Source organism: Natrix helvetica, assembly GCF_964273705.1.
Source record: "Natrix helvetica genome assembly, chromosome: 1".
NCBI lineage: Eukaryota > Metazoa > Chordata > Lepidosauria > Squamata > Natricidae > Natrix > Natrix helvetica.
Genome location: NC_138548.1, coordinates 41,103,490 through 41,119,558, shown reverse-complemented (window position 1 = coordinate 41,119,558; position 16,069 = coordinate 41,103,490). Strand labels below are relative to the sequence as shown.

Here is a 16,069-nt window from a genome sequence, read left to right as displayed (position 1 = left end):
AGGAAGGAGAAAAGTGGTTATACTGTAAACTACCTTGTTTGAAAATCACATGCTCATCTGATACAAATCAGAAAACAACAACAATGTACAAGGCCACTATTCCATTGTATTTATTTATTTATTTATTTATTTATTTATTTATTTATTTATTTATTTATTTATTTATTTATTTATTTTAATTTGTCAACAAGTAGGAAAAATGCATGAAAAAAATGGCTCAAATAAATGGATAAAAATAAGCAAAACATAGCCATAAACACATAAAAAGAGTACATATGAATGGGACCGTAGGACAGGGACAGTGGGCACGCTGGTGCGTTTATGCACTCCCCCTTAGGGACCTCTTAAGAAATGCATAGGTTTCACGGTAGACAGCTTAAGGTAAAAGATATGAGGGTTAGAGGAACTAGCAACAGGATCGGGTAGGGTGTTCCGCACATTTACTATTCTATTGCTGAAATTGTTTTTCCCAAGCCCTTGTGTTATTGCAGTTGAAGTGAAAGTAGTCATTAACTGGTAGGACGTTATGGCAGATTATCTGGTGCACTAAGCTTAAATCAGAATGTAGATAGTGTAGTTCAAGATTATCCAGGCCTTAAATTTCAAGCCTGAGGAATATATAATGAACTCTTTTATTGTGTAGTAACATTCAGTCTTTCTGTTATAAAGTCCATGTCCCAGGCAGTCTCCTAGCCAAATAACGGCTTAATCTAATCCTGTTTAGTTTCAGCAAAATTGCTCTATCATATGCCGTCAAATCCTTCCTTGGAATCTTCCAACAAGGATCCTGTAATCCGATTACCATATTTTTTGGACTATAAGACACCCCCCCCCCAAAAAAAAGTGGGTGGAAATGTCTGTGCATCTTATAGAGCGGATATTATGGCAGTGGGGATTGCCACTGCCGCCTATCACCATTTTGCCACCCATTTGCAGCAATTAGCGGAGAATGGGCTGCACTGAACGGGCCATGGTGCCGAACTGGTGGCGGTGGTGAATGGTGGCAAAAGCACCATGGTGGCAGCAAAGAGACAGTGGCAAATGCGCCGCACCGAAGAGGTCATGCCGAATGGGCCACAGCACGGCAGTGCCGAATGGGCCACAGCAATCAGGTTCCAAAGGCAGACCCAGATTTATTTTTTCTTGTTTTCCTCATCTAAAGCTAATGTGCATCTTATAGTCTGGAGCATCTTATAGTTCAAAAAATACGGTATTTCATTGTTTGGTTCCATTTCCCCAATAACTATATAAGTATTATTAACTTATCTTAAGCTTTGCCACTTGAAATAAGCAATAGTTATTTTAAAAATTAATTTTAACTTGGATTAAAATGAAATGTCATTCTAGACCTAAAACCTCAGCTACAATTCTATAACTAAATACTCTCCCTCTTAAATTTTAAAAAGAGGCCAAGTATATTGGGAAAATAAACTTATAAAGCTGACACCAAAACTTGATGCCAAGACAATGTAGCACATAATCCCGGGGCAAAGATTAAGAAAGGAGGCTATAGAAGAATTTTGTCAAGTCCTGGAATTACGACCGATGCCAGGCAAGAATCACGGAAGCTGTTCCTATTGGCTGTGACATGCCTGTCAGCCGGCGGGAGAATCACAGCCCTCTGATCGGCTACCCGCCTGACAGCTATGATATAAATAGCTGTCAGACAGGCTCCTGTCATTCTCATTCTGTGAAAGTGTTACTGAGTTAATAAAGAGTTATTGTGTTCCAGCCATCGCATCTTCATTATTAGCTTAAGGCTAGAGATTAAGCAAATTTGACAACAGAAACACCAAGGCCAGCTCAAGGATATACTGAATGGCCCCTTGGTGTCACCTTCCTCTGATGCACAGAATTACTTTTAGAATCATTTGGAAGAAAGTATCCACTCACGTCTTTGTTCGATGACAATTCTTTTCCCCAACTGTCAAAACGGGAAGAGCATAACTGATAAAAATGGCCTCCACTGCTGAATTTCAGCCCTGCCTATCTACAAAAAAAAGTCCTTGATCTCCCAAATCCAAGCTCCAAGCTCCTGAGACTTGTGCCATCTTTAAGGCTATGAAAAAGTAGTCCTCGTGGTTATGTGAACACATTATCATAATTGACAGCTTATTCAACAACATTAATAATGGTGTAGGAATTAGGGATTGAAATCTGGTACTGTGATGAGAAACTGAAATTTTAAGGCCTGGCTCCCTCTGCTGGTATCTAAGACCAGAGAAAACACACTATTCAAGTAGTCTTATGATCTTCCTACCCTCGCTTCTATCCAGGCTGGTGATGGATTTCTTAGGATGGTATCTAAGCTATTACATTCCATTAGAGAAACAAATAGTTAGTTCACTGTACTTACACAAATTCCCATTTACTTTTAAACATTACTGGAATGCCACCAATTTCTTTCTGTTCCAGGAAAATAGTAGCTAATTGCTTTTCTTCTTGTAGGAACATCTTCTAAATATCTCCAATTTGTGTGTAGAATAGATATATATGTGTTTGTGTGGCTATATAAAGACATTCTTTGAACTATGGTGCTGGAGAAGACTCCTGCGAGTCCCTTGGACTGCAAGGCGATCAAACCAGTCAGTCCTAGAAGAGATCAACCCTGACTGATCTTTAGAAGGCCAGATCCTGAAGATGAAACTCAAATACTTTGGCCACCTAATGAGAAGGAAGGACTCACTGGAGAAGAGCCTAATGCTGGGAATGATTGAGGGGAAAAAAAGAAGGGGAAGTCAGAGAATTAGGTGGCTGGATGGAGTCACTGAAGCAGTAGGTGTGAGCTTAAATGGACTCCAGAGGATGGTACAGGACAGGAAAGCCTGGAGCAGAGGTCGCCAACCTTAAACACTCAAAGGTCCTAACTGGACGCCCCCCCCCCAATTCAATTCTGAAGCCAACCAGAAGTCCTGTTCCCCCACCATAGTCTCCTCCTAGTGTGGCATCCTTTTTCTTCTACCTGTCCTAACCAAAAGCCCTATCAATTATGGAGCTGACCGGAAAACCCGCCCTTGCCATGAGTCTCCTCCTGGCGTGCTGTGCTTTCCTCCCTTCCCCACTGGAAGCACCTCTCAAAATTGTGGCACCGACCAGTGACAGGGAGCCACAACAGAGGGATGAAAAAGCCACATGTGGCTCCAGAACCGTTGCTGACCCCTGGCCTGGAGGAGTGCTGTCCATGGGTTCGCAATGGGTAGGAAAGACTTCGCAACTAACAACAACAACAATAAAGACATTCTCACATACAGGCATACAACTGTGTGTGCACACAGTTAGAGAGAGAGAGAGTCAAGTTAAATTTCTACATACAAGGTTGAACAATCAAATTACGGGTATATACAGGCATAACAAACAGCTTAAGAAAAATTCTTTCTTTTCAGCCTGCACCCTATTTTTTATGCTTCCCCATCAGCAATAAAAAAAGGGTTATCTGGAAGCTACCCCAATCCACCTCAGCAGACCAGAAGAACGGTAAACATTTGGAATTGTTTCATTTTTAAATGGAGGGGGAAATTACTTATTTCAGGTAAAGCTTCCATTAGCAGAGACTCGGGATTTTATGCTGAGGAGGACTAGCACCTTGACTCCAGTTTATAAATTGGGTTATATGCCAACAGAAAAGGTTAATCCTTGGCAGCAAGGCACCTGTGTGAATACCTGCTTTTGTGAGAAGGTGATTTGACTTCTTGAGTTGTTAATTCCAGCACCACACAATAAATCAATCATTTTTAATCTATTAGTTAAACATGGGGAGGGAACCTGCTTCTCATTGGCAGTACAGTAGCTACAAAATTGGGGCAAAGTTGTTTTTCCCAGGGAGGGATGATTTTAGTGTTGAGTGTTTTTCAACCTTGACCATTTTAACAGGTCTGAACTTCAGCTTCCAGAATTCCCCAGTTGGCTGAGAATGGAAATTCTTAAATTCTAGTCTTAAATTCTTAAAAATTCTTAAATTTCTATTCTCTTTCACATATCTTTAAGATTTTGCACATCTTAAAAGTTGCCAAGGTTGAGAAATACGGTAGCTAAAGAACTGCTGAATAGGGAGACCCACAAAGATGTGTCTTCCTCAAAAATCTTGAATGCAGCATCACAAAGCCATTCCCAAAGTAATGGAAAAGATTAAAATCCGGGGGGGGGGGGGGAAGAGGACAATCATGTTGACCTCATTTATTTCATTTTCAATTAAATCAGACTTAATTGTGGTCCTGCCTTCTTTCTGGTTTTTTGTACTCTTAACACAGCCCATCAGATTACTCAAATGCTTACTGTGACCAAATCCTCAATAAGAATTGTGCATCTCCTCCCAAAATAAAAGAACATGATGTATCTTTTTCCATAATGAACTGAATGGTGGGGAAAAAAACATTCTGCAAAGTGTGTCCTGGATGATAAGGTGCTCCCTGTGATTCAGATATATTCTGCCTCACCCCTTCCTTTTGAAGCAGTAAAAGAAAACTTGCTTGCTTTCAAAGGCGCACCTTTTCTCCTTCTCCAGCCTGGTTTTTTCCAGACGCAGAAAAATACAGAAAGCTAATTTGATGTGGTGATCATGTTCTTGAGTTCCAGAAAGCTCCCTGTAGCTATCTAAGTTTTATTAGTCACATGTCTTTTTATATTGTCATATAGCTATCTTATTTATTTATGACAATAGGTAGTAACAGCAAACAGAATAAAAATTTTAAAGGCATTTGCTAGAAACAATCTTGACTATATTTGACCCTTTTTAAAATGACCTTGGAGAGAAAAGCAAGAATTGGTCAATGAAATCTGCCACCGATAGATTTTCATCCAGTTTATGGGTAGGATTTAAATTGTAAAGATGCAAAATGAGGTGAAGAACTATAAAAGTGCAGAACGACCTGTCCTCGTGTAGGTCCATATACTATCTCTTATACAGTATATGAGCCATTTCAAGGACATTTGCGAAGTAGAATTTCTCTAATGGAATACTACCTTAATGACATAGGTAGAAATAGCAGCATTAATATAATCTAGGTTTTGTGTCACAACAAAACTACCAGAATGGTTTGAAAGCTAAAAGGAGATAAATCATACATCTAATAAAACAAAATAAAACATTGCTTCTTTCTTTGCCCCCATTACCTTAATTGCAATTTCCAATCTGCATTGAATCTCAAGCTGGACTGGAATCTGCAAGTTTCTAGCTATTTTTGGAATCAAATTCCCATAAACCAGCAAGACCTATAGCTAGAGATAATGGAAATTTTCATCCAACACTGTGATTTCTTCAATAAGCCAGTTTCCCCGCCACTCTTCAATGTTTATTGTACTTTGCTTTCTGGTAATGGAATGAGAAAGCCAGAGAGAATTGTAAGTCCCTCATCTGCCATGCAAGCTCATTCTGAGTGACTTTTAGTGTATAATCCAGTAGTGAAATCTAAGTTTTTTTGCCACTGGTTAGTGGGCGTGGGAATTGAAATCCACAAGTCTTAAAGTTGCCAAGTTTGAAGTCCTCTGAAATATAGCATAGACAAAATACTGAGATTGCAATAATGCAATATTTGCTTATCTGAGCTTTTGCTCGGGCAGGCAACAAAAGGGCTTGGGCTTGTGAGCTAATCTCAGCATCAGAGAGAAAAATACGAATTAATTATTGCTTGATAAATTATATTGTGCTATTAGGTAGGATGTGAACAGGGATGTGCGGTCAAGGGAGGCAGGGGAGGCAGACCCTCACCGCTCTCATCATGAAAATTTAAGAAAAGGGAAAAGGCGCTGAGGAGCCTTCTGCACATGTGGTCCGGGAATGGGACCACGTGTGCAGGAGGCTCCTCTAGCCTCAGCCTCCCTCCTGAACATGTGGTCCCATTCCCCGCCTTCGTGAGTCAATATGAAGGGGACCGTGGCTCGCGCTGATGACGTCACCAGCCTCACCAGCCATAAATCTCACCGCACATCACTGGATGTGAAACAAACAGCCAGATTCTAGCCTCGGGGGTAGCTGGCTACAAACCAACTACTAGTGCCAGTAAAAGCTTAATTGTCTTGAGCAACAATATGCCAGAGCATGAAATCTGTAGCCTAGTCTTTGGCATTTAAACTTTGGAAAAGGGGGGAAAAGGCATTGAAAAATTCAAAATTCTTGGACCTTGAAGGTTTAGATTTGAGATTTGGGTGGCATAACGTATTTGTGTATGGTAAAGATTGCCAGGAGAAATATCAATAACCTTGGATATTCAGATGCTACCACTTTAATGGCAAAAGTGAAGAGTAAATTAAAGAGCCTTTTGATGAAGATGAAACAGAAGAGTGCAAAAACTGGTCTGAAACTCAACATTAAATAAAGCTAACATCATAGCATCCAGTCCTATCATTTCCTGACTAATAGAAGGGGAAGAAATGGAAACAGTGACAACTTTTATTTTCCTGGATTCCAAGATCATTTCAAATGGCTACTGCAGTCATGGAATTAAAAGATGTTTGCTCATTGCAAGGAAAGCTATGGCAAACCTAGACAGCATATTAAAAAGCAGAGACATCACCTTGTTGGCAAAGATGCATATAGTCAAAGCTACGGTTTTCCCATAGTAATGGATGGCTGTGGACCGTAAGGAAGGCTAAGCACTAAAGAATTGATGCTTTCAAATTGTGTTGTGTTAGAAGACTCTTGAGACCAGGGGTGAAATTCAGCAGGTTCCGACAGGTTATGGAAAACCGGTAGTGGATATTTTGAGTAGTTCGGAGAACTGGCAAATCCAGAGTTGGGTGGGAATCGACATTTTGCAATATCCTTCCCCCAAGAGTGGGGTGGGAATGGAGATTTTGCAGTATCCTTCCCTTAGAGTGGGGTGGGGAGGAAAATTTTGCAGTATCCTTCCCCTGCCATGTCTACCGAGCCACGCCCACAAAACCGGTAGTAAAAAAATTAGAATTACATTGCTGTTTGATACCCCTTTAGACTGTAAGGAGATCAAATCAGTCAATTCTAAAATAAATCAACCCTGACTGTTCTTTGGAAGGAAAGATACTTTATTCGAGGAAGCTCAAGTATTTTGGTGAATTTAGAAGATAAATATGTTAAGGACTATATAGTAAAACGGGTGAAAAACTTTGGTCATAATAGAATGCTAGATCAATGAAAAAATGTGTGGAGTAATGGTTTAAAAAGAAAACTTTGAAATAAAACATTTACGAAATTATGTATCAATGGTATTTGACTGGACAGCCTGCCAAGAATGTATAAAGGAACTTCTAACCATTATTGGAAATCTAACCAAATTCCAGGTTCATTCTATTACATGTATTAAATAGCATTAAATTCACAGATTTTCTAGATAAACATTTAAACTGAACAGAGGGGACAGAGAATTAACTGATACAGAACATTTCTGTCCCCAACAGTCTAAAATTCATAGGGTTATCAGCGCATGCAACATAGATGTTTGTCCAGGTAAGATGTTTGTCCGAGCACCTATCTTTCGCAGTACTCTTTTCAAATTTGGATACTGTCCACTTTGTAAACACTTAAACACTGGAAGTCTTTAAGAAGATGTTGGATAGCTATTTGTCTGAAACGGTATAAGGTTTCCTGCCTAGGCAGGGGGTTGGACTAGAAGACCTCCAAGGTCCCTTCCAACTCTACTATTGTATTATTAAACAAATTACTAGTCTACATAGACAGATTACCTATCTAGAATCTCTAATCTGTGCTCTCCAAGCAGAAATTAGGTGTCCAATTCGGCTATTGCACTCTATGGAGATGCCACGCTATCAGCCACCGCAAAGATCCTGCAGGAGAAGAACAGTCTGGACAACCGTGGGATCTGGCAGGGTGAGAGCTGTGAACCATAAACACAAAGCTTTTGCTGTGACCAGCGTAACAGATATAGCACCCTTGCTGACCCCTAATGGGGACACCAAAGAGACAGGTCAAGGTACTTGTGATATTGATGACTCAAATAAGGAGGGGATCGTGGTCCAAAATGAAGAACTTACTTCGGAAAGGTGAAATGGGGAACCAGGTATCACACATCAGTCGCACACAGGTATGCAAAAAGAGAAATCACCTTCTGGTTGGTGATTCAATCATAAGGGATGTAAATTTAGAAAAGGATATGGAAGTTTTAAAAGAGGTCAGGTGTCTACCAGGTGCTACTGCCAGCAGAGACAAGAGACGTATTCTTAAGATAGTCAAGAATGCAAGTAAGGACTGTGATGTTGATGCTATTATACATCTTGGCACAAATGATCTGTCCCAAAAAGATGTACTTTCTGTGAAGAATGATTTCCAGAGCTTGGGGTATGAACTTAGTAGTATAGGTTCATCTTTTCAGAGGTTTTACCAGTATATAAGGAACAAAAAGGGAAGGGCCAGCGTGTAGCAGGGTTTAATGTGTGGCTAAAGGAGTGGTGTAAAAGGGAAGGCTTTGGTTTTATTAGTCATGATGTCTGCAGCTGGTCCAATGAAAAACTGTACAAAAGAGAGGGTTTGCACCCATCCAAGAAAGGGACTGAGTTACTTGGCATTAAATCCACAGATTTAATTAAACATTTAAACTGAACAGCGGGGACAGAGAATTAATTGATACAGTACATTTCTGTCCCCAGCAATCTAAAATTCATAGGGTTATCAGTGCATGTAACACAGATGTTTGTGCGGGTAAGATTATCACTCCCGTTGTCAAGCAAAACCAAGCACTTAATAGTGAGTGCCATACCATGTTCATGAATCATACAAATGTCAAGAAAATAGGGGCAGTCAGGCATAACACAGGTCATGTAGACAGTAAACACAGGGTCAATCAAAATGGACTCAAATGTTTATACACCAATGCACAGAGTATGACAAATAAATAGGGCAAATTAGAAATTCAAGTAAAAGAGGGCAGATACGATATTGTTGCCGTTACAGAAACTTGGTGGGATGAAACCGACAAATGGAACATACAGCTAGAAGGATTTAAATTATTTAAAAGAAATAGACCAAATAAAAGAGGAGGTGGAGTTGCACTGTATATCAGAAATAATTACCTCTCTACAGAAATAGAGCACAACAATGATGAGAACTATCTTGAATGCATTTGGGCCAATATTAAAGGTTGGGGGGGAAATGACATTGTCATAGGTCTATACTATAGGCCACCCAAGCAGAGGAAGTAGATGCACTTTTTGCTAGTCAGCTAACTAAGGTATGTAGGAAGCACACCACAATAGTAATGGGAGATTTTAACTACCCTGACATCAACTGGGAAACAAACTCTGCACCAAGTGGAAGATCCAACAGGTTCCTAACATACCTAGCAGACAACTTTGTTTCTCAAAAAGTAGAGAAGGGAACAAGGGGATCGGCCATACACTCATAACTGTGATGTAAAATAGTCATATATCAAATATATTAAGTATACAGGAGATGAGAAGGTTGATAATTATTTGTAAGCCTATTGTGTAAGGGGGAAGGAATATATTACATTTATTTCAGATATCTTTTTCAGCACTCAACCAGGGTGGACGATGTATGTTTAATGTTGTTTCTATATACCATATTTTTCAGAGTATAAGAGGCAACTTTTCCCCTCAAATTAGAGGCTGAAAATCTGGGTGCGACATACATCGAATACAGCATTTTTTTGCCTCCCGAAGCCCCGCCCTCTTCACAAAAATGGTCGTGCCTAGCCTTATGGAGGCTTTCAGAGAACACCTGGGGGCTGGGGAGGGCAGAAATGAGGAAAGAATGGACCGTTTCCCCCCCCCCCCAACCCCCAGCAGCACTCTATAAGCCTCTCCATAAGGCTGTGCATGCAATTTTTTTGACAAAAAATGGGTCTGTTTTTGCAAAAAACTAGCTGTTTTTTGCTCCCCCCCCCCCCCCGGAGCACTTTGCAAGCGCCCACCCAAGGCTATTCAGGCCTTTTATTTGAAAAAAACGGGCCCGTTTTGGTGAGGTTTGCAGAGTGCAAAAACTTTTTTTCCCCCTTTCGGAAAGCTCTTTAGTTAGAGTGATTGATAAGAATTAGATTGATCAAGTGCTGTGCCAGCAGAAACAACTCTTAGGTGCTGCAGGTTGTCAGTGATTTCTTTCTCCAGCACATAGATAAATACACCTGGAAACATCTACCTACCTACTTACTCTCTCACTCTTTCCCTACCTACCTACTGTATTTCTCTCTCTCTCTCCCTCTATCTACCTACCTATTCTCTCTCTCCCTACCTACCTACTATATTTATCTCTCTCTATCCCTCTACCTACCTACCTACTCTCTCTCTCCCTATCCACCTACTGTATTTCTCTCTCTCTCTATCCCTCTATCTACCTACCTACTCTTTCTCTCCCTACCTACCTACTGTATTTCTCTCTCTCTCTCTCCCTCTACCTACCTACCTACCCTCTCTCGCCCTACTACCTACTGTATTTCTCTCTCTCTCTCTCCCTTTATCTACCTACCTACCTACCTATCTCTCTCTCTCCCTCCCTACTGTATTTTCTCTCTCCCTCTATCTACCTACCTACCTACCTACTCTTTCTCTCTCTACCTACCTACTGTATTTCTCTTTCCCTCTCTATATCTACCTACCTACTTTTTTAAAAATTTGCCTCTTCAAAACCTTGGTGTGTCTTATACTCCGGTGCATCTTATACTCCGAAAAATACGGTATGTTGTGTACCAGTGGTGGGATTCAATTTTTTTCACTACCAGGTCTGTGGGCATGGCTTGGTGGGCATGGCAGGGAAAGGATACAGCAAAATCCCCATTCCCTCCCGATCAGCTGGGACTCAGAACGCGAAGAATAGATGGGGACGGAGCCAGTCAGAGGTGGTATTTACTGGTTCTCTGAACTACTAAAACTTTCTGCTACCAGTTCTCCAGAACTGGTCAGAACCTGCTGAATACCACCTCTGTTGTGTACACTTCTTTTTTCCTTTTCTTTTTTTCTTTTTCCCTTGTTTGTAATTTTTGGGCTTTTTTTTTTTTTACTAAGTTTGTAATTGTTCTTCTTATATGTAATATTCTATCTTTGAAATTAAAAAAATTGAAATGAAAAAAAAATTAAAAGGTTAACAAATATATCCAATACACTTTCCTCCTTCTATTTTCCCCACAAGTTGGGCTGAGAAAGAGCAACTGGCCCAAAGTCACCCAGCTGGCTTTCACAGCTAAGGAAAGGACTAAAACTCATGGTCTCCTATTTCCTAGCCTGATGCATAACCACTAGACCACACTGCCCTATATAAGATATAAAATAATATCAATAATAAAATATATAGGTTAAAATAGACATATTATCTTTAGTAATTAGTACTGGACTTTTGCTATCCAAACTGAACAAGGCTTTAAGGATTTATATCTAGATAAGAGACATGGAAAGAAATCATTTGTTGAAGAGGTGATAAATTACTATGGTAAAATTGTTTATACTTGCTGTGATGAACAGGGAAGTAATTTCTATATATATGTTTTCTTTTTCTTTACTATATTTAATTTTTTATTTTCTATTTTTCTATTTTTGTGTTTTTTTCTTTATTTTGTATTAGTTTTTATCATTTTAATTGTAAATAATAAAATTACTAATAAATAGTTTGAATTTGAAGGTCTCATTCATTCTTTTAAAATTAATTTTCATTGAATGTTTTAATCTTTAAAAACAGTAAAAAAAATACACAAGGAAAAAAACACAATAAAACAAAACAAAACACGGAACATACATAACAATATAGAGTAATTTTACAGCTTTCAATATCAGCTTTCCTGCTTAGCTTTTATAATTCTCCCTTCTGCATTGCCTTCCTATTACTATAATCTTGTCCTATGATGTAACAAGTATAATATTAACACTTATAGTAATATTCATTATTTGTATCTCCATCTATTTGTATTCTCTATTTCCTGTTTTGGCTTCTGATTTGTAGCCACATGTACATTTTATTCCTTTATATAAGTCCGAGTCTTCTCTTTCTTTTAGTTCTATTGTCATTTTGTCCATTTCTGCACATTCAAGTATTTTCCTGATTATAGTTTCATCTGAGGGTGTATTAATTTTTTCCCAATTTCGTGCGAAGGCAATCCTGGCTGCAGTGAGTATGTGTATGATTATGTATTGAGATTGTTTGTCCATTTTTTGATCCAGTAGTCCTAATAAGAATGTTTCTGGTTTGAGTTCTATTTTTCGCTCAGTAATTTCTTCTAACCACTTTCGAATTTTGCACCAGTACTTCCTTGTGATGGCGCGTGTCCACCACATGTGATAAAATGTTCCAGGCTTGTGATTGCATCTCCAACAATTAGGGGATAGATTTGGGTACATTTTGGCCAATCTCGCTCATTATTACCGGTATGCTATCAAGCCTAATGCTGTATCAGTTTCCTCTAATGTAGGGAATAGAGTAACTCAAATCAGTTTTTAGATTTCAGGTTGCTTCGCTGCTGTTTTTTGAAAACTTAAAAAGGGATACAGGTAGTCCCCAACTTACAATTACAGTTGAGCCCAAAATTTCCATTGCTAAGCAAGGCAGTTGTTAAATGAATTGTATCCCATTTCATCACAGTTGTTAAGTGAATAAATGCAGCTAAGTGCATTTACCCACCTCGGAAGGATGGAAGGCTGAGTCAACCTTGAGCCTGGTGAGATTTGAATTGCCAAATTGCAGGCAGCCAGCAGAAGTAGCCTGCAGTACTGCACTCTAACGACTGCCCCACTGAGGCTCATCCCCTAAAACTTCAAGAACTTCAAAATTATCCAAAATTGTTTAGGGCAAAAAACACTAGCTACTACCTGAGATGAAGGGAAAGAAGTATTCTGGGGAAGAAGTGACTGCTTGGTTGTTACGGTCTCCACAGGAAGTTTTCCTTACACCTTGGAGTAGATGCTTCTTGGTCTGAGCTAATGATGAAGTGATGAAGTAAAGAGGAGCCTCTGACATACTTTCCTGACAGGGGTTCATTATCAGGTTAGCCATGCTGGGAAGGGAATATAAGAAAATGCCCCAAGGGACGGAACAAGGAACATGTGTATTACACAATCATCCAACATGCACAGCCCTAAGCACTTAGTTTGGTCTTCCTTGACCTATCACCCTCCAGAGATGGTGGATTAAAACTCCTACCACTTCCAGTCAACAAGAGGGTATGGGAATGGTGTGTGAGATACTTGGGAGAACTTTAAATTAGCTTATTTCACGAGTCAAACAGGACGGAACAACTGGGTTCCTACCAGTTGAGACCAGTTCGGTTGAACTGGTAGTGGTTTGCCAGCCTGGGTCACTGGAACTGGTAGAGACCCAGGCCTGCCACACCTCCGAACTGGTTCCCCAGTCAGTGTGGCCTTCTCCCCCATTTTTTTAATTTTCTGTGCATGCACAAACCGATTTATGGTCAACTGCGCATGTGCACAAAATTGCACATGCACCGAACCAGCAGTAATGCCTGCAGCAACCCACCCCTGGACGGAACCTTCCAGAATTACAAACACTCTGCTACATTTACTTAAGCCTGTAAAAATAAAAAGGGGCTCCGATTTAGTCACAAGAACCACGAGAGATAAGAGATTGGACACATGATGACTATAGAGTATGCCTTAAATGCAGAAATTTAAATGCAAGTCAACCCATTTCAAAGTTAGTGTATTTGACACAGGCTTCTGCCTACTAAATGAGGCAGATGGAATTAAAAGAGAACAAGTTGCCCCTTGGAAAAGAATACGGTTTGACAAAGTTGCTGCAGGTAGGAATTTTGCACAATATCCTTTAGTGCAACCAAAGGAGAACCGTTTTTCATAAACAAAAAAGAAAGGTGGTAAGTGAAAGGAATTTGTACAATTGGTGCCAGTTCAGAAAGGACTTTGAGTGTGCAATACATAGTCATTTAACCTGCTATGAAAAAAAACAAAGGACGTCATGTTAATCAGAGGAGGATCATGGGTCCCTAGCTTGTGGCCATGACTATTCAGCTAACTCATCCCACAGAACTGCTGTGCAGTAAAAAGAAATGGATAGAGAACTGCATAAAATGAGCTTTTCGGAGGAAGAAGACTAGATAAAAATAATATTATTTATTTTAAAAAGGTAGCAAGCCTCATCATTGTTTCATCTAGTCCCTTAGGTGTTGCTAGACTAGATCTCAGTAACCATCTCACATGATAGGATTAGGGATCCGAAATGTATCAAGGAATTTATTTGGGACAAAAATAATCCAAAAAGAGGGAGAATAGAATGAAGGAGAAAGGTTTAGGTTCATTTTAAAATGGAAAGTATGGTTTTAATAATGGGCCAGGGGAGGAAATAAGAAAATATGGGGCATTGGTTCCTTAGAAGGAAAGCTGTTTTGCTTTTTTTCAAAATCTGATAATAAACCAGCTTTGCTACATTTGGAGATCTTTCTTTCAAAAACTTGCTCTGAGACCCTCTGACTCTGTGTCACTCCTTTCTATTTGTTTTAATTATACTACAAAGGATAGCGGGTTTAGTTGTTGTTCAGCATGCCTGCAACAAAGAGGAATCATTGAGCCCACTAGACTTCTCTTGCCTACCCCATAGTCCACCAAAAAAGAAACACAAAACCCTTGCATCTGATCCCTATTACGAGCAATCCTGTTGAAGATTCATTTGTGAAGGAAGTAGAGTCTACACAGCAAACTGGTTTAAAACCTTAAAAATATTTTATCTCCATGGCCCAGATCTCTCTCTCTCTCTCTCTCTCTCTCTCTCTCTCTCTCGCTCTCTCTCTCGCTCTCGCTCTCTCTCTCTCTCTCTCTCCCTCCCTCCCTTCCTCTCTCTCTCCCTTCCTCTCCCTCTCCCTCTCCCTCCCTGCCTGCTTGCATAATCCAGCCATCAATGATATGATATAAAACCCATCCTTTGTACTGTGGTATCAGCAAAATTACACCAGTTAAAAGTATCTATTTAGCAGGGTTTTTTTTGATGTCCACCATAGGGGTTGATATAATGTTTTGCAATGCTGAAAAGCTCTTCAAGTTAGAAAAAGTCCCATATAGTGTGTGCCTCTCTCTCTCCCTCCCTCCCTCCCCCCTCTCTCATTCTCCTTCCCTCCCCTCTACCTCCCTCTCTCATTCTCCCTCTCTCAAACACACACCAAGAAAATTATCCTGCAGCACCCAGCCCATCATAGGGCATCAAACTAAGCAGGTCTGGAGCTGATCAGTAATTGAATAAGGAACCCAGGCTTCTGTATTAGTTGGGAAACTACAAAGGTGTCCTGCAAAGCAGTTCCTCCTTGATGCTGAGGAAATTATTAAGGCTCCTCACGGACGCCAGAAGACAAACTCGACTAAAGGGTTTGCAAGGGGAGGGGGAAGCGAGAGGGAGAATGGGAAGAACAAGAAGCCATGAGGAGAAATCCAGCAGCGGTCCTATGTCATCCCAAGTGATCGAACCGACCGCCAACTGGGAATAAACGGCAACTCTTCGCACTTAAGAGGGGAAAGAAAGGTGGACGAGCGCCTCCACCTCGTTTTTTCGAAACGTTAAGCCAGAGCCTCAATCCTGACTTACCCAAAATCTCCTTCCTCCGTTGCGTATGGGGCTGGTCGGTGTAAACCCACTCGAAATCCTCGCGGGCGACTTGGTTCCCCATCCCTACTACTATAGCACTAAGCAAATTGGCCTCTGGTGCTGAACAGAAAAGCGCGCTACAGCGAGGCACCTTATATCAGCCCGGAGCAGCCTGAAGGCAGACCACACCCCACGGAACTTCAGCCACCGAGCTCCCAGGCCCGCCCAGGTAACCTGACTTTGCTAAGTCAGCCCCCCCCCCCCCGCGTTCAGGGGAGCCGGCGAGGCGTCCTCCTTTGCCGGCTGATCGGAACCCCCCACCCCGCTTCCTTAGGCGCAGGGTAGTGAACGTCCATCGTTTAAGAGTCACTGCTCCTGGCCAGCACAAAGCAGGAGGCTGTTAGCTTGGGCTCAGCAATTCTGGAGGAACATTGGGGCGGGGGGTGCAAAAACAAAGGTGCTTGTCCCAAAGGTGCTTTTTTTCAAGAGGCAACTGTACTTTCTGGTTTAACTTTGAAGGCGTTTCGCTTCTCCTGGAAGAAGTTTCTTTGGCTCTGGGAAAAAAGCACCTTTGGGACAACCATAACCTGGATGACTGAG

General features: G+C 40.7%; 1 protein-coding gene across 2 annotated transcripts in view; it reads right to left on the bottom strand.

Annotated features, from left to right (window-relative positions):
* DEGS2 (delta 4-desaturase, sphingolipid 2) overlaps positions 1-15,617 on the bottom strand; it is a 29,471-nt gene extending 13,854 nt beyond the window's left edge. For both annotated transcript variants that reach the window (XM_081949741.1, XM_081949742.1), the window contains exon 1: positions 15,470-15,617. In XM_081949741.1, the coding sequence (XP_081805867.1) occupies positions 15,470-15,551 (82 nt within the window). In that variant the 5' untranslated portion in view covers positions 15,552-15,617. The remainder of the gene's footprint in view (positions 1-15,469) is intronic.
* Between the last annotated feature and the right edge of the window lie 452 nt (positions 15,618-16,069).